This window comes from Amblyomma americanum, chromosome 5, assembly GCF_052857255.1.
Source record: "Amblyomma americanum isolate KBUSLIRL-KWMA chromosome 5, ASM5285725v1, whole genome shotgun sequence".
Classification (NCBI taxonomy): Eukaryota; Metazoa; Arthropoda; class Arachnida; order Ixodida; family Ixodidae; genus Amblyomma; species Amblyomma americanum.
The window spans coordinates 5,125,666-5,144,900 of NC_135501.1; the positions used below are offsets into that span (position 1 = coordinate 5,125,666).

The following is a 19,235-nucleotide window of genomic DNA, read 5'->3' on the forward strand; positions in this document are numbered from 1 at the left end:
AAGAACCACCCCTTTATTGAACAGCCATGTTGGAGTGGGAGAGGAGGGTGTGTTCCCTCACCAACATGTCACAAGCATAAGACTGATATTGCGTACGTCGTACGGGTCGGGTCGTAGATACGAGGCCCGCGCTACACCAGATACGATACATCCCCCTTTCCTTAGAAGGAAAACAATAGATTTGATAGAAACAAAACATTGAGAACGATGCCTAGGAAACCTGCACAAAGTTTCGATCATATGCACATCTCTGTGGCGGCCTTCGTTCTCGGTTTGACCTTCTTGGTACAGGTCCTTGGTACGGAGGCACGGCTGCAGGAGCGTTGAAGGAGGCACGGATGCTACTCGTGGCCGGTGACCCTGCGGGATCGTTGCTACTGGATGCTGAAGTAGAACCTTGAGGTGCTTGTTGGCTCAGGTCCTCATTGGGCTCATAAAGGCTTCTCTGTCTAAAAGCCTCTTTTGTAGGCAGCAGGTGCTGCCAATTGCGCCACAGGATTGTTATGTTTTCGGTGACTATGTTGTATGACCTGGGGTGTCTTGACGCTTGAACAACTTGACCTTTAGTGGCCCACGCCCCCTTTTTGATGCGAACCGTGTCTCCAGGGTTGAGCGGCGCTAGTTGTTGGATGGAATGGTTTGGTTTGGTTTATGGGTGTTTAACGTCCCAAAGCGACTCAGGCTATGAGGGACGCCGTAGTGAAGGGCTCCGGAAATTTCGACCACCTGTGGTTCTTTTACGTGCACTGACATCGCACAGCACACGGGCCTCTAGAATTTCGCCTCCATTGAAATTCGACCGCCGTGGCCGGGATCGAACCCGCGTCTTTCGGGCCGGCAGCCGAGCGCCATAACCACTCAGCCACCGCGGCGGCTTTGTTGGATGGAATGGTAGGTCTGGCGATGCTTTTATACGCTGCTAATTGGACACTTCAGTGTTGTCATTGAGGACGTCGTTTTCTGTGCTGGTCCCGGTTGTTGCTCATGACAGCATGTCGGTGAGAAGAAGCTGCTTCCGTGGCGTGAATTGCAATTTTGTGTCGTAGTGAAGAAGGCGCAGAAAAAACCGCTGCGACCTCAGGGGCATGTCTCCAATGGCCTTCTGCGAGATGGCAATCAAAGGGTGATGATCAGTCTCAAGAATAACTGACCGACCGTATACAAAATATGGAATTTCTCACACCCATATGCGACCGCCATGGCCTCCTTTTCAATTTGCGAATAGCGCTGTTCGCACTCTGTAAGCGCACGTGAAGCATACGCAACAGGCTTTCATTTGTCATTGTGACACTGTAACAGTGCTGCGCCGGTTCCGTTTCATGACGCATCGCAAGACACCTTTGTTGCTTTTGTTGCATCGAATACTATTAGCAAAGGCTCTTTACTTAAACAGTCGCAATGCTGCCTCTATTCTTCAGCATGATTAGGCATCCAGTCGAATGCAACACTTTGCTTTACAAGATTTCTGAGGAGTGTTATCCTCTGTGCCAATGTCGGCATGAACTTGCTGAAATAATTCACGACGCCCAGCATTCTCTGTACTGCGAGCTTGTCAGCCGGCGGTGGCATTTCTACCATACATTTTACCAGTGATGGGCGTGGTCTGATTCCTTCCTTGTCAATGACGTCCTCCAGAAACTCATTTTGCTGATGCCAATCGAACCCTTGTCCGGGTTAAATGTCAATCTGCTGTGTTCTGCTGCCCGCAGTACCGACTGTAGGCGCATGTCCTGCTCCTACCTCGAAGACCCCCTGACTAGCATGTCATCAACGTATACTCTGGCGCCGGAAAGGCCTTCAACAATTTCATTTAGAATTTTCTGAAATACCTCAGATGCCGACGATATTCCAAAGGGTAAGCGCACAAATCTATAGCTCCCGAATGGTGTTGCAAAGGTGCAAATTCTCGAGGTTTCATCGTCCAACGGAATCTAGCGAAAACCAGAGTTTGCATCAAGACGCGTAAAAACTGAAGCGCTCGCTGACTATGTCCTCACGTTGTGGCATTATGTAATGGTCCCTCTTGATACACTAGTTAATCCTCCTGGGGTCGATGCATACTCGAATTTTCCCATCTTTCTGTCGCACAATGACCAATGGGCTTACCCAGTCGGTGGGCTCGGAGTCTTTCGTGATGATGCCAGCGTGCTCCATGAGTCCCAGTTCCTGTCGCAGGGGCTCCTGGAGGGCCAGTGGTACTCGTCGGGCCGCTGGGACGACTGGCGTGGCGTCGTCACGCAAAACCATACTGTAATGGGGAACTGGGTACTGGGATTGGTAAGCAGCACCTCCACCAAAGATGTTACAGGGAAATACTATTTACATTTATTTACAAGCGTTGGGGGTTATAATAAAGACTTCCTAGCAGGGAGCAACCAACACGAACAGGGAGCTGCGTTAACCTCGTCTTCTTCGTTCGTCCTTCCACGTGAGAGGCCACTTCGTCGTAGCAATACGATGGACCCTTTGCACGCATCCAGTTCCTGTGGACAAGTGGCGAAAGTTCTTTGCGACTTCCTTAGAATTGTTTTGAGAAATGGTGTGTACACGTGACACGAGTCCAAGATTTTCGTTGGCCTGTAGGCCCAGGATGTCGTGATGCCCCTTAGACACCACAAAGTCGAGAACGGTGCAACGGTCACCCAGAGCTACTTCTTTGCGAATGACACCCTCATGCTTGATAACACCCCCGCTGTAGGAACGCAACACCGAGCTGCTTGGTTTCAGTGATGGCTTGGGGCGAATTTTACGGTACCGTCCGAAGGGTAGTAAATTAGCTTGCATGCCTGTATCGACCTTGAATTCGAGTGGTACGTTCTTGATTTGAGCGTGCACAGTCCAGTCGTGTCGGCTTGCCACGCTGCGCGACACGTCCAGAATGCCAAAGTTATCTTCACTGCCCTGAAGTTTGCCAACCTCGGCAAATCTTGCAGCACATAGCGAAATAGTTAGGCCACTGACACTTTTGGCATGTTTTCCCGAATGCAGGACAGCTTCATGACGGGTGCACACATCCGCACTTGCGACGCTTGTGATGTCTGGGCAATTCACTTTGTCTACTCACCTGTTCCTTGCGCATCGTGTCAATCTGGCTTTCATCCCGTGCCCAGAGTTTCTGTTGTGCTGCTGCCACTTCACCCACTTTAGCAACCTGCTCAGCCTTCTGTAACATCAGTGTTGTGTCCCACAGCAAGGTTTCCTGAACTTTCGCATCGTTCATTCCATAAGCAATCTGGTCTCTGATCATGCATGCTTGTGCTTGGTTTTTTAAGTCTCGTAGCGATGGTTCCAAGGGCTCACCCGGGACCTGGACTCGAGTTCAGAAGATGTAGCGCTCATGTACTTCGTTCTTCTGCACCGCAAAGTATTAATCAAATTTCTTCACGACAGTGGCGTAGTCAATCTTGTTCTCGTCTTTGCCGAAGCCGAACGTGTTGAAGATCTCGAGGGCTTCCTTGCCCGCTACGCTCAGCACGAGTGCTGTCTTGCGTGTCTGTTCGAGGCTTGTCGGTTGGTTCTGATGCTGCGAGAAAAAATTCGAACCTTGGCTTGAATGTCTGCCAGTTGTTGGCAATTTCGTCAGCCGAGCTCAGCTGGCCTGGTGGCTTCAGGAAGTCCATCGGGTTGGTCCTGTAGCGTAATCTTCGGTTCGCCACGATTGGGCGTTGGTGATCATCCTACTTCTTTCATCACGTATCGTTGCTTGCTGCAGATGAGACATGATCAGAGGCTCCGAGCAAGGAGAGCAGAAGAACCGCCCCTTTATTGAACAGCCGTGTATATTAAAGTGGGAGAGGAGGGTGTGTTCCCTCACCAGCATGTTACAAGCATAAGACTGATATTGCGTACGTCACACGGGTCATAGATACGAGGCCCGCGCTGCACCAGATACTATTCAAGGTTGCCCTGACTCTAATAGCGATTACTTTCATAATACATGGTAGGAAATGGACAGTAAGCTGATCGGTCTGTAATTTTAAAGTCCTTGGCATCTCCTTTCTTATCAATTAAGATAATGTGTGTGTTCTTCCAAGCTTCTGGTATGGTCAAAGTCATAAGGCATTGCGTATACAGGGTGGCTAGTTTTTCTAGCACAATCTCCCCTCCGTCCTTCAATAAGTCTGTTGTTATTTGATCCTCACCAGCTGCTTTTCCCCTTTCCATTGCTCCTAAGGCTTTCTTTACTTCCTCTTTCGTTACTGGTGGGATGACGCATTGCTGCGCGCTACTGTCTCTTTCATTAACGCTCTGATTACGTTGGCTGCTGTACAGATTTCTGCAGAACTCTTCAGCTACTTTAACTATCTTATCCATATTGCTAACGACATTGCCCTCCTTGTCTCAACGCATACATCTGGTTTTTACCTGTGCCTAGTTTCCTATTCACTGCTTTCTTTATTTTTTTTTATACAGAATACCCCTAAAGGCCCTCGAGAGGGTATTACATAGGGAGGTGGGGGGGGGGGGGGGGGGGCAAATGAAGAGAATAAAACAAAACCACAAATATAAAACAACAAAAGCAAAAATAACACTTCACATGACATAAGCAAGCAAAAGAATCAAAAGAATGGCAGCGCGGCAAAGAACGAAGATTACTGCAGTATTAAAATTATACAAACAGAACACTAATGCAATGAATAACGTAATAACATACCCTGCAATAACATACCCTGTAAAGGAAGCCATGAAAAAAATAACAATGTGTGCGAAGAGTTAAGCAGTAGTTATTGAAGATATAAAATTAAAATATTTATCAGGATCAGTCGTGGTTGCGATATGTGAAGGCAGAGTGTTCCAGTCAGATATTGTGCGTGGTAAGAATGAATGCGCATAGTTAAATGTTCTGCACGTGAAACGCCTAACTTTAAAGGGATGATCGCGGTGGTCAAAAATCGAAGGAGGCAAAGAAAAAAAGTCGTTATGAAGTGATGGATGATGATAAAGTTTATGAAAGTGATAGTCGTGCAATTTTGTGGCGGAGACATAAATCCTGGAGATCTGCGCGTTTCTTTAAGGCTGTGATGCTGGTGTTACGTGAATAATCTGAGTAAATAAAACAAACGGCGCGGTTCTGCAATGATTCAATGTTATTTATTAGGTAAGATTGGTAAGGGTCCCAAATAGCCGAGGCATATTCGATTTTAGGTCGAATTAGAGTGGTATAGGCATGGGCACGGAGGTGAGGAGGAGCATGCTTTAGGTTATGTTTTAAGAAACCTAATGACCGATTAGCAGATGCAAGCATAAGGTTAATATGGTGGTTCCATGCTAAGTCTGAATGAAGGTGAAGTCCTAAGTACTTATACGTGGTGACTAGCTCGAGTGAGCTATTATTTAAGGAGTATGCTGTTTGAATTCGAGACATTCGGTTAGTAAAAGACATCAATTTAGTTTTTGAATGATTAAGTTGCATAAGCTAATTTGAGCACCATGCTGTTACTGAATCCAGGTCAGATTGAAGGGATTGGCAATCGGTGTTAGAATAAATTTTGCGATAAATTACATAATCATCAGCAAAAAGTCTGATATGGGAAGAAATGGAATCCGGCAAATCGTTGATAAATATTAGGAAAAGTAAGGGGCCAAGCACACTTCCTTGTGGGACGCCAGATTGTACTTGACTGAAAGACGAATTGTGGTTATTGGCAGCTGTAAATTGAGACCTGGAAAAGAGAAAAACTTTAACCCATGCAATGACAAGAGGGTGAATATTAAGCACTGCTAGTTTCATTAATAACCGGTTGTGAGGTACTCTGTCGAAAGCTTTACAAAAATCAAGAAATATGGAGTCTACTTGAATGCCAGCATTGATCGATGAATGTATGTCTTGAATGAATCCGGCAAGTTGCGTTTCGCATGAGTAGCCTTTACGGAACCCATGTTGATATTTAAAGATAATGTTATGTTCTTCAAGATAGTTAATTACCTGTGAGTGAATTACGTGTTCAAGAAGTTTGCAAACAGTGCTAGTTAATGAAATGGGTCGGTAATTTAGTGGTGAGGAACGATCACCAGACTTGAAAATTGGCACAACTTTAGCTAGGCGCCAGTCCAGCGGAATCACGCCTGATGATAGAGATTGTGAAAAAATAGCGGACAAGATGCGATGAATACCATCAGATGAATTTTTGAGTATTTTGTTATTAAAGCCAAGGTGATCTGATGCTGATGTTGTTTTAAGCTTCCCTAGTAAGGATAAGATACCTGTCTCACTGATACATATTTCGGACATTGACGTATTAGAAGTGCTGACAGAAATAGGAGGTAGAGAGAGATCTTCACAGGTAAAATCGGATGTGAATGCGTTATTGAAAAGTTCGGCGCATACGGCCACTGGAACACTGCTGCCTTCCGCGTTGGTAAGAGTAATGTCAGGATGATTAGCGGGGTTTATTATCTGCCAGAACTTCCATGGATTGTTTGTTAGCATTGCCGGTAGATCGTGTGTGAAGTGCCTACGTACAGATATCAACTCAGACTGATATTCCTTATCACATAGTTTGTACCGTTGCCAAGATTCGGAGTGTCTGTTCTTGTCGACTTGTCTGAAAAGGCGCTTTTTCTTGTTATTAAGGCGACGTAGATGCCTATTAAACCAAGGCGCTGTGTTAGTGCATGGGATACTGATGACTGGTATGAATTTGTCAATGAGACTAGCAAGTTTCACGCTGAACAGGTTCCAGTTCGTTTCCACGGAGCGTGACGAAAAATCGTGAAGAAAATGATCGGCAAAGACTGACAACTGAGCGTTTATTTCACCGAAGTTTGCTCGGTTGTAGCACCTTATTTGTTTAGTGCGAGTTACCTTTTTATGGGGCACAAAATTCAGGTTACCCGTGATTATGGAATGTTCGGAAAGGCCTTCTAAGAGCGCAATGTTGGAGCAAAGGTAAGGATCACTTGTCAATATAAGATCGAGAATATTGGCTGTAGTGGCGGAACGACGCGTAGGTTCAAAAATAAGTTGTTGCAAAGAGAAATTGAGACAGGACTGGAGGAAAGCCTGAGCTTCAGGATCATTGGCAGTAGCTGTTAATGACGACCAGTTAATAGCCGGAAAGTTAAAGTCACCAAGTAAAAGTAAGCTTGAATTCGGGAAACGACAAGTAAGATCGCTTAGTAAATTAGAAAACTGACTTGCGAATGAAGAATTCATGTCCGGAGGGCGGTAAATGACGCCAGTGATGGCGACCGTGGGACCATAACTCAACTGGACCCATACCGATTCTAGGTACGACGTGACCTCGATAGGCACAGCAGTGAGCACTTTATTGACAGCCAGAAGGACACCGCCACCTCTACGGCCCGTGCGATCACAACGAAATATGTTGAATTCGGAGTTACAGGCGAAAACGGCATCATCAGGAACCATGTCATTTAACCAAGTCTCGGTAAGTGCGATGACCGAGGAGCAGCATGAATCAATTAAAGAAGAAAGTGCTACGTTTTTAGAAAGAACACTCCTTATGTTAGTGTACAGAAAACTGACATCGTAATTGGAGCAACGCTGCGCGTTTGGCCGCACGGGTGGTTTGCCAGCCACTTTACGGGAACTGGAAGGGATGCGTCAGGCAAGGGACACGCGTACGGCGCTACTGGTTTGATCGTCCCAGAAATACGAGACACCATTGATAAGCAGTTTATCAAAAGACAAACGGACCTTGTCACCTTCTTTTTTTACTGATTTGGCATACTTCCACAGTTGGTTGCGTTTCTCACGAACCGTTTTCGAGTAATCTTGCGAAATGCTGAAATCGGTATTTTTGAGTTTATAGCCCTTACTCATAAGCGTTTCGACTTCTTTTTCGTTGAACAGCTTTGCAATAATGGGTCTCTTTTTTTCCTGAGAAAAACGGCCTATGCGGTGAGCACGGGCTAAGGAAGACAACGTGATACCAAGTTTGCTAGAACAGAATTCGTTCACATGACGCTCAGAGTCTTCCCAAGTTTCAGACTCATCAATGTCCTGAACACCATAAAAAAGAATGTTAGACCGGCGGGAACGATTTTCCAGGTCGTCAAGTTTTACTTGAATGTTGGATACATCGTGTGTACAACTCGTGGCAGATACTGTGGTAGGCACTGACTGTTATTTAAGTTCCAGTTCCTGCACACGGGTAGCTAAAGACTGTAAGTCACTTTGAAGAACTGGAATAGACTCGATTTTAAGTTCAAGTTCATGCACACGATCGTTTAAAGTCTTCATTTCATTTTGCAGGCCAATATGAATTGTAAGAATCTTGTTAACACTTTCGAGGATATTCGCGTGGTTCGTCTCAAGCCTTTGAACAGTTACATATACCAGTTCGAGCTTTTCCTCTTGGCCCTTCGTCATAGGGCCTGGGCTTGTTTAAACGTCCCCACCCAGGACCAAAATGCGCCAAATGTACACTGCCGCCGAGCGGAAACGTTTTAGAATATGGGGTGGCCACGACACTGCTACAAGACAGACATCATCATCACGGTAACAAGAACACTCGTAGTAACCAACCTGGGACAGCAGGAACGGTGAGTGGCGAGGCATTTTGTGGGCAGTGCCGTGGCCCAAGGGGGCGGTGAAATCCGAGTGCTTTATGTAGGTGTCCTCGTCAGCTGATAATGTAGCATGTTGCCAGGCCCGAAGGTCGAAAGTGTCCAAAATCGGCAGGGGTGCGCACAGATGATCGGATGAGCAGCCGCAGCCATCCAGAAACCAGCTAGCGCCGCAAGATTGCGGAACCGGTCGGCAAGTCGATGAAACAGGCAGGTGATAGCCGGTGAGCAGCAGCACCTGGAACAGCAGGAACGGTGAGTGGCGAGGCATTTCGTGGGCAATGCCGTGGGCAGGCTACCTTCGTTCTTTAGAGCATGCTTGATTCTCTCCATATTGAACTTCCTTATGTCGGCTACCTCGCGCTTATTTATTAACTTCGATAGCTCTGCTAGTTCTATCCTGTCTGTAGGGCTAGACACCCTAATGCTTTAGCATTTCTTCATCAGATCTTTCGCCTCCTGAGATAGCTTGCCGGTATAATGTCGAACCGTCCTACCGCCTACTTCTACTGCACACTCCATAATGATAGTTGTCAGATACAACAGGATACAACAGCTGTGTCTTACCGGTACTCACCTGTGGGGCAGAAACGTGGAGGGAGGCTAACGAAAAGGGTTCAGCTTAAGTTAAAGACAGCTTACCGAGCTATGGAAAGAAAAGTGATAAGTGTAACGTTAAGAGACCAGAAGCAGGCAGAGTGGGTGAGGGAACAAACGTATGTTAATGACATTCTAGTTGAAGTAGGAATAAATGGGTTTGAACTGTGCATCTAATGCGAAGGCAAGATAACCGCTGGTCCTTAAGGGTAACGTAGTGTGTTCCAAAAGATGGGAAGCATAGCAGGGGGCGGCAGAAAGTTAGGTGGGTGGATGAGATTAGAAGTTTGTGGGGTTGTGGGGATATGATGGTCGCAGCTGGCACAGGGCAGGGTTAGTTGGAGAGACATGGGAGAAGCCTTTGTCTCGCATTGGGCATACTCTGGTTGATGGTGGTGATGATGATGATATGATCTACCGGCAAATTGGGGTTTTACATTGCAGGTACTAGCCGTGACGTCGTTGTGCGTACTGAAAAGAAGTTAGGCTCTGTGAGCGCATTCGAGCTAGAAATTTTAGTTTGAAGTTATTGGCTCTAAAGCCGCTCCTCCTAGCAATGAAGGCCGTACTGAAGCAGCCTAAGTGATGTCGTAAACCAACAGCGCCGTCGTCTGCTGCAAAAACTGCTGCGCGCATAATTGGTGCAGGGAAGAACGCACAGACTCGAGACCGGTCATGGCGCATTGTAGTGAACTCGCTGAGATTGGACAACAGCTAGATAGAAAAGGGAAGGACACAGGTCCTTGTTTCCATTGCCCCCTGTCGTGACTTCCCCCCTTCACCCCTCTTCACCCATAGCTCAAACAGCGAACGACCCACACCCCTACGCTGACTACGTGCAGTGCGCAGTTCAGTCGTTCAGTTGTGAGCAAGCCAATGAATCGGGTTACATCATCATGGATCGTGAGTGCACCAGTGTTGCCAGACTGGCGCCTGGTTCAGAATAACTTTTCAAAATTCGATTACAAATTACTCACTGCACAAAATGAGCTCATATTTGGCCCACTTGTTCCAAGATGCATAGCGAACAGAATGCAGTAAACACCTTGGGTCTGAAAAATGGTGTCCTGACCCTTTAAACTGGAAATTTTGAAGAAGTTTGACGATAGCCCAAAGAAAAGATGCTGTCAACTTGGCGAATGAGTTAGGGCTAGTGCCGTCAACACACTGCACTATTGTTGGGCAGCGGGACGTGTGGGGTTGAATTGGGGAGATAAGTACGTTCTCCCCACTCAATCGCGGCTGACACGGTTCAAAGCCGCCCGGACTCCACCCCGTGATCGTGTACGCTACCGAGCGCTCGCCGACCACGGCGGGCCTTGCTCTGGGGGAACAAAGGAACGACACATTGGCTGACACAAACAGGCATTTATTGCTACAGAAACAATAACGCCAGCTAGCAACAAGGTATGCTAATGAATCAAGGTCGTCCGACTCACCAGCAAGGTTCCGAGCGAATGTTCGCCCGCGCTAGGGCAAGAGATATATACTCTGAAGGCCGGACGGGACGAGTACGGGAGCCTGTCTCCCCGTCGCTTCCTCGCCCCGCCGGCGAAGAGTGGAGCCGCGAGCGACACGTCCGCTCGCGCCGACGATCCCAGCCAAAGAGCCCTATTTCCCGCGCGCGGGCTTTGGCAGTCTCCCGCGCAGCGATGCTGGCGCCCGCTCTTGCCAGTTAATGTAACTGACAAGGGAATGCGTTCATCCTCAAGGTGAGACTGCCGCTGCACGGTGCCTCGTGGGAAAGCAAACTCAGGGGGCTGCAGGGCAGTTCCCCATAAACGTTATGCTGAAGAATGCCCAGCAGTTCAGCGTCAACATGAAGCAAGCGAAGACGGCTGCACATCTCAAGCTAGAAGGGGTTCTACTGACATGGTTTTTTGAAGTGACTGCAGCCAGTGTAAAAGTGGACGGCAAGGTGCAGCAGGAAAAGTACCTTCTCTTGGCATCGAGAATTTCCAAGCTTCCTGAGGGTGGCTACACTGCTTCAAAGAATGGCACGGGCTTGTTTGTAAAGACATTTACGGAGCGGTAGTTCTGTGGTTAGGGCGCTTGGCTATTGAGCCCGACCACTCGGGTTCGAACCCGCCTGCGGCGGCTGTGTTTCGATGGAAGCAAAATGCAAAAAGACATCCCCGTGCTGTGAGATATCAGTGCACGGTAAAGATCCCCAGGTGGCCGAAATTTTTTTTAAAGCGGTGTTTATTGCCTCAGGGCATAAAAGGAATGAAATGAGGGATGAGGAGGATGCTTAAATAAAGGAAAAAAGGTTTGCTGATCTAATAAAATCAAGGAGCCCTCCACTACAGCACCTCATTCTTTCTTTCTTCTCTTAGTTCCTCCTTTATTCCTTCTTTACAGTGGGGTTCGGGTGTCCACAAAGGTATGTGAGACAGTTACTATGCATTTTTTTCCCCAAAACCAATATTCAATTCAGAAGACAAGAAACTCGTTGAATTGGCTCTTGTCTACTGGATTAATTAATTAGCTGCCTGTGCTGACTTCGGGGTATGCGCCACATGACATTTTCCTCACCAGTGAGGTAGATGTCTTCTTCAACCTGCAACCTGACAGAACTTTTTGTATAAAGGGCGGGGAAGTAAGGAAATAATTTTGGTACATTTTTGCTGCAATGCCAGTGGATTGGAAAAAGGCAGTTCAATGTCATCGGCAAGGCTAAGCAACCTAGATGCATTGGATCGGCTGGATGCTTACCTTGCTTTTATAAAGTAAACAAGAAAGCTTGGATGATTGCGGATTTTTTTTTTGTGAGTTTCTAATCAGCTTCGATTAGACTATAGAATCTAAGAACAGAAAAGTTTTGCTTTTTGTCGATCAGTGGTCCGTGCACCCCAAGCAGATGACATTAAACGATGTCACCGTCATGCTCCTGCGTGCGAACACGACAAGCCATCTGCAGCCACTGGAGTCCGGAATAATCAGGAACGTAAAACACCACTGCATGGGAGTTTTAATGAGATGACTTCTTGCACACATTGATAGCAAAAATGGAAATTTGTGGATTAATCTGCTAGACAGACACTCTTCATTTTCTGGCTATGTCTTGGCCAGTGTGACCACGAACACAATTGTGCACTGTTTTCGCAAATGGGGATTTGTGATGGCACCGGTCGCACTGCCGATGGGCAAAGAGTCCAACGAGGATTTGGTTAATAAATCCTGGGAGACGCTAGACGTTCAAGCTTTTTCTTATGACTTCGTCACCGCAGACGACAACATTGCGACTTGTGGGTTGAGGACCATTGAAGATTTGATTGATGGAACAGATGTACTGTTGGCATAGGACAGCAACAAAGAAGGTGACCCACTGCCATCAATGGCAGAAACGCCCTTGATGTTTTTTGCTGCACCGTAAGAGTAGGCAGCATGAGCGACAAAACTGTGGCACATTTTTATGCCTTTCATGTTGGGCTTATCAGCGAAATTGGACACAAGAAAATGCAATCAAGTATTACCGATTATTCTGGTTAGAGTACTTGATTCTCGTATTCAGCTTTGCTTGTTTTAATCATACAAATTTGTGATATGAATATTTTACGGGGTCCTGCAGAATTGCTGTCATGGAGATTCTGCTGTATCATTATAAGTGGATTGCACTGTAGTAGTGGGGTACGGAATAATTTAGAACACCTTCCCATGCATTGGCATCACAGAGCACATGGGTGTTTCTATATCTTGCCTGGACATCAATGCTACTGGCATAGATGAGACCTTGGGATGAGCAGCTAGATGCCAAAACAACTGAACTGGGTAAAAAAAAGCGGGTAAAAACGTGGGCATTCATAGATTTAGGCTACCCAAAAAGGGCTCCCCAGAATGAGCACTGTTGGTCAGTTTCCGTTGAGCTGAAAACAAAAGTTTTGAGGATTTGTTGCAGCCGGCTGATGCTTTGCTGGTGCAATGCAGGGCAGCAGTGTCACGTGAGCCGTGCACCGCAAGGTGTTCCCGTGCAACAGGGGAGACGCCTGAGCTGCAGTGCAAGAGATGCCTGTGTTTCTTTCACCCCATTTGCATTGGACTGAGCCATCTGGCAACCACCAAAGGACGCTTTGTCTGCAAGGTGAGTGGCTGAACACTGGCCACACCCTTCACGTGGTAGGGATTTCACGCCCCACCTGCAGTGGTTGGTGGTCGAAAGCTGCCTGGAGCCCTACACTTTTTTCACTGCTGCTTTCATCTCTTCTCTCACAACTGAGGCAGCTAGTGCACCGTTTCTTTCCTCAAAGCCATTATTTTTTCCCCTCCAGCTTCTAGCGCGCATGCACAGTGACAGCTGTCAAGCATGCACCTGCCACTTGGCATTCACCTCCTGGAAGTGGATTACACTTGCGCCGTGTATGGACATTTATTTTTTTTATCCATTTTCTGGTTAGCACTCTTCAGAGGGTGCCACATTCTGTGAAAAAAAAAAGAAGTATTTCGAGTCACCAATGACGTGCAGCCAACTGTTGACTTTTGACCAAGAAGTGGGTTGATGGTCGTATTTTTATATTTACTTGCGTAATGAACTCACTCGCATAGCAAGCCCACTTTTTTCGTTGAGAATTGGCTTTTTTTTAAGTGTTAGTTTTTCTTAGTGTGTTCCTCAGTTTTACACCGTCTGCAGCGCAGACCTTGGCAGCACACCAAGATGGTGCATGCCAATAACATCATGGCGTGTTTATCTTTTGACGAGAGCACTTGTGGAGGTAATGCACTCGGTGAACTTTGCAGAGCAGCAGCATGCTGTTCGCCCTTGACAAATGCGGCGATGGTTTGCTTAGAATGCTCCTGTGTGCCGGGCTTGTCACTGCACGCTTAGAAAGTAGGCAAGCACTTGAGCGTCAGAGAGATGGAATGCTATCGAGGAAGCAGCAGCTCGAGGCCCCCAAGAGATTTGGCAGGCTTGAGACCAGGAGATAAACTGCTAACCCTTCTCACACCACAGCTAGCATTACATTACACGCCTGTAACTGTCCTGCAAGTTTTTTTATCCTCGCATAAAAAGCACACACCAGACTTTCAGTTCCAGTGTTCAGTATGCTCGCTTTATCTTACCGCGATTGACGGGCACTGTCGGCGATTCCAAAATCGTTGGATCATGCTGTTATACTGCAAAGATCTTTCAAAGCGAACAATGTGGCTGACCGCACGCTTTTGTTGCTGATGGGTGTACGGACAGGCAGGCTGGCGAGCACGCAGTCAGTCGAGCGGGCAGAGTCGTGCTGATGGATGATATGAAATTTCAACTCGCAAAAAAAAAAAAAACCTCTCAAAACTTCTTTTTTCCCACGTAATGAACCCCCTCCCCCTATGGGTTGCTTTTCTGAATGGTCTCGTGCGGAACAAGAGTTTTCGATCTTCACTGCTTAAGCTTGTGTCACACTGTGGAAACACAGCAGTGACATAAACCAAACACGTTTGCTAACGAGCTGTCAACAAGTCGCCTAACCAACTCGTTCCACAACTTCTTGTCACACTACATGAACGGCAGAGAAACAAGACGGGGTGCTGCAGTGTTGCCTCGGTATGGCAGCCTTTGGGAACCAGAACAATAACCAAACAGTGTTCGTGGACCCGGTTTGCCCTGTTCACTGGCTGGGCGAATTTCCTGGAGACACTGCACCAACCAAAGGAAGCACTTTGCGATAATTCACCGCTTTTGTGCTTTCTTGTGCTTGGAAACGTCGTTTGAAAAGTGCAACAAACAGCGTTTCCTTCGTCGCAATGCTGTCTACCGCAGTACGGCATCTTGCAGGCAGGCACATACAAACAGGCAGGCTGCTGTGGCATCCGTCAGGTGACGGATGCGGCTGCAGTTGAGAAGCACGTTTCCTACTGTCCGTGTCACATTCCTGTAAACAAGCATACACCTCTGATGAATGCGGCTATGTAGGGAGCCGAAGGAATGCCTTGTGGCTTTTGTAGGGACTGCCTCGGCTGCGAGCTCCAGCATTTTCTTGATGGGGTTGTACGCGAGAACCACCCGTGCAGGAGCCAGCAGACAGTGTGCCAGTGGCTCGCGTGAAGATACCGCCGTCGTTCTCGTGCCGCCAGGAAAGTGACCTGATCACGATGATTGAAGAGAGGCACTTTCTTTGGAACATAACAGACCCAAATTATCAACAGCGTGATATGAAAGAATCTTTGTTTCACGAGATGCTGGGATCGGATTTCACAGATGAGTGCAAGTTACCTGTCCTGCCATTTTTGAACTTGAGATGAGCAAGAAAGCAGTGCTGCATTTTTTTCTTCGATATAGCAGTCAGTAATTTTACTGGGTTCCCATTTCATTGCAAGAATGATGCGTATGATACGTTTTTTAGTACTCTGACAGGGTGGAACAAACTCAATGAATCTGCTGAGATTATGGTGTGATTTTTAGTGATATCTACTTATGTGATTCCTCTTATTATTATACTTCTACAGAGCAGAAAGCCGGCCTAGGTGGTAATGCATTGTGGAACAGCGTGGCGCAAAATACGAAATGCATAGAAGTAGACACAGGACACAAAATTGCAGCCCATGTTCAGTTCTCTCGCATCAAGTTTCTGAAAGTGCCTTTCTCAGGCGCCCTTCGCAACCAGTCCATCATCCATTTGGAGAGTGGTTTCTTCTGTGGTGGCGGCTTGTTATCTGAGTCAGAATCGTTGACGCAGTATAGCAGCAAGGCTGCTGCTCAGAAGCCGCACACGGTTATAGTTCGTTCGATAGTCTGCAAAACCGCCAGTAGCTGCGGCAGTGCAAGGTGTCTCGACTTTCCTCGGCTACAGTGCACATGCAGCAATCGCACACGGATCGGAGGGCGCGAGCAAGAGCAGAGAAGCGGCAGGGAACGTGATGAAACTGGTTTTTCTGGTGTGACAGGGTTTCAGAACAAGTGGCGCACATGTGGCCAACACATACTGATGCCCGACACGCGTCTGCATTGTTCGTGTTGACTCATTGTGACAGGATCGCCAACCTGGCAAAACCACTGTTTTGCCAGACGGGTTCGCCTACTGTTTCCGCAGTGTGACTTGGCCTTTACAGGCAATAAGAGGTCGGATTTAGAAGAAGCTTTCGTTCGCTTCCGAGATGCTGCGGACTGGTTAAACGGTTTGTGACTCGGTTGCAAGGTTGGGAAATCGAGTGGCATGCAACCACCCTGCGGCTGTTACTTTTTGACAACTGTGACCGTTTGGTACTGTCACTTTTTGACCAAACCATTTGCACAACCTCTGTGACTCGTAACTGTAGATGCACCATAAGTGGCCGCATCTGTTGTCGCGAGCATGCGCAGAGCGGTTCCAGCTTGTGGGCAGGAGAGTCGGGGCTTTCGATGCGCACCCATCGGAGTGCCATCCCGGAGGTGTGCTTAAACCCATTCGCTTCCGAAGCCGGCGATCCGCCGGCCGCTTTGGCCCAGGCCAAACTGCGATAAACCGGCGGTTCGCTGGCCTCTGGAAAAAAAGTGTTTTTAAAAGGCCCCGATAGATGGCGCTTCCCTCTGCAATGTTGTTAGGTTGTTTTGTCTTCTTTAACACCAGATGGACATAGTTCTCCACCATTTTTGAGCTTGGTTGTTTGAAAAAAAAAAAAAGAAGAAGAAGAAGTTGGTGTCTCCGATTTTTCTGTTCAGTTGTTTGCTGCGTCTCGAGCATGGCATCGCAAAGGAAGAAAGCTCTCACGTGTGAGGAAATTCTCGAGCTGGCGTTCCGAAGTGATGATGAAATTGACTGTGGTGATGGTCCATAAGCTACCTCGGACCAAGAAAGTGGCGACGGTGAGAGTGATGGTGAGAAGAGCAGTGGTTGTGAAAGCAGTGTGTGTGTATCTGAAGGCACTCCGCTCTCCTCCCCACCACCTTCCAAGAAGCCAAGAAATGAAGATTGGCAGTGGGAGGAAATAGACCATTCAGATAATGTCTCCAAACTGTCTTTTACCGGAAGTCCTGGAGTCAAACGAGCGATCCAGCTCAAAGTAGGTGAGAGTCCTAGTGCTTTGGTTTTGTTCAATGCTCTCCTTGGAGACGATTTTTTGGTCATGATTGCAAGGCACAGCAACGCTTATGCAAGGCAGAAACAGGCTTCTAAGCTGGACCACATATGGCATGAAACGACACGAGGAGAGATGAAAGTTTATCTCGTGCTGTGTGTGCTAATGAGCCAGGTACGAAAGAGCAGCATCCAGGCATATTGGTCACAAAGAAGTGTGATCTGCACACCATTTTTTGTGACGGTAATGCCCAGGCAACGCTTCTGGGCACTCTCCCGATATATCTATATCTCTGCGACAGCAACCTTGCAGCAACTGATGACAAGCTGGGGAAGCTATGACCTATACTGGACTATATCATCAAGTCTATAGGTAGGGCCTACTCTGCAGAAGAAGGTCTCACTGTGGACGAGAGTTTGATGAAATTTCGTGGTCGTCTCGCATACGTGCAATTAACCCCTCAGAACGAGCCCATTTTGGTGTAAAGTTCTACAAGCTGTGTGAATCTACTAGTGGCTACTGCCTGAACTTCTCTGTCTATACAGGAAAATGTGAGCAAAATACCGCTACCATTGGAATGTTGTGAAGCGAGGCCGTCGTCATCAACCTTGTCGGCAATCGTCTCGTGGATGGCCACAACTGGTATTCTTCACCACTCCTTTTCCTTCACATAAACCAAGCAAGATCAAACGCTTTGGGTACTGTTAGGGTGCACCGTAAGAACATGCCCAAGGAGCTAAAAAAGGGCGAGTGCAAGGCCTTCTTCTCACCAGGACAAGAAGCCTGCCAATATGCTCTCTACGTGTCATAACACAGGCAGTGTTACTGACACCAGCAATAAAAATCGCCAGAGTGGCCTGTGCAGGACTACAACCGTGGATCGAGAAGATCAACAGCTCGCTTCCTGTCCCGTAATGTGAAGGTACGCAAAAGGATACAAGAAATTTTTTTACATCATGGATATCGCTGTTTATAACAGCTATATCCTATCGGCCAAGATTACAGCAAAGCGAGTGAGCTATACGGACTGGAAAGTCGACCTGGCGGAACAGCTGATTGAAGAGACTGTGCTACCGGGATACCGGTGACGAGGCAAATTGCCTGTTGGTGCTTCACCCATGCAGATAGAAGCCTGTAGTGGGCTCACTTCCCTCGCCAAATCCCTCCGAACGCAATCAAGCAAAATCCATCCAGGCAATGTCATGCCTGTCAAGCACAAGGGAAGAAGAGCGAGAGCCGGTAGGAGTGCGAGCAATGTGGAGTGGCACTTCACATGCCCGTCTGCTTCAAGACCTTCCACACTCACAGGGTACTCGGAGTGCAGTGCTTCTGGAAAACATTCCCAAAGAAAATGTGCTCACGTGAGAGGCAATAGCCGGAGTTGGGGAGGTTTCTTTACGATGCTATACGTGGCAGTCCGTGGCACCGAAAGTTGTGTGGAACAGCTCGCAGAAACGGCCGCGGAAGCGAATGGGTTAACCAAAACCACATAAAGCAATAGTTAAAGAAACGTTGTTCGTTCGTGACTAATGCTTTGAGATTTCGAATACCAATCATTTGAGTTGAATCAAATATAGAATACTTTACTCTTTGACGGAATATTCGCGCAGGCTTAATAAACGGCTAAATGAATGAGGCGGGTTTGTGAGCGGCCCTCCTCTAGGAGTCTGAAATTGTGCAGAGGCATGTTGTAAACTTGGAAGCGCAAAAAAACCGGACGACGGACAGTGTAAGGAAACACAAAAACAGGTTCACGAGCGCAGAGGCCTTGAAGCACGCCGAATGTCTCTTTTGAGAGTCTGAAGGCCCTCTTCAGGGAACTGGAAAAAGCATCCAAACTATCTGAGCATCAAATTAGCAAATGGCCCTCCCCATATTTAAACAGAGGGAACCTGCTTGTGAGACAGCAGCAATTTCTTGCAGTTCTGTCATAATTGATGCACGCCATTGGGAGCACCACAATGGCAAGGGTCACTTCGGCTTCTTTGGAGCTTCTTTGTGTGTGAGGAGGCTTCACAAACAGCAAACAGCATGCGCCGAACGCGCTGGAAGAACGGAAATGCCACGCAGACAGAAATGGGGAAAGAAGCATTGGCGCCGGAGCTACAAGACGTCTTCGAAAACTGAAC

The 19,235-nt window shown here is 47.4% G+C and overlaps 1 protein-coding gene across 26 annotated transcripts in view; it reads left to right on the plus strand.

Annotated features, from left to right (window-relative positions):
* LOC144132256 (uncharacterized) overlaps window positions 1–19,235 on the plus strand; it is a 317,492-nt gene that overhangs the window by 140,457 nt on the left and 157,800 nt on the right. For all 26 annotated transcript variants that reach the window (XM_077664514.1, XM_077664518.1, XM_077664524.1 and 23 more), the window contains one exon: window positions 13,057–13,210. In XM_077664514.1, the coding sequence (XP_077520640.1) occupies window positions 13,057–13,210 (154 nt within the window). The remainder of the gene's footprint in view (window positions 1–13,056; window positions 13,211–19,235) is intronic.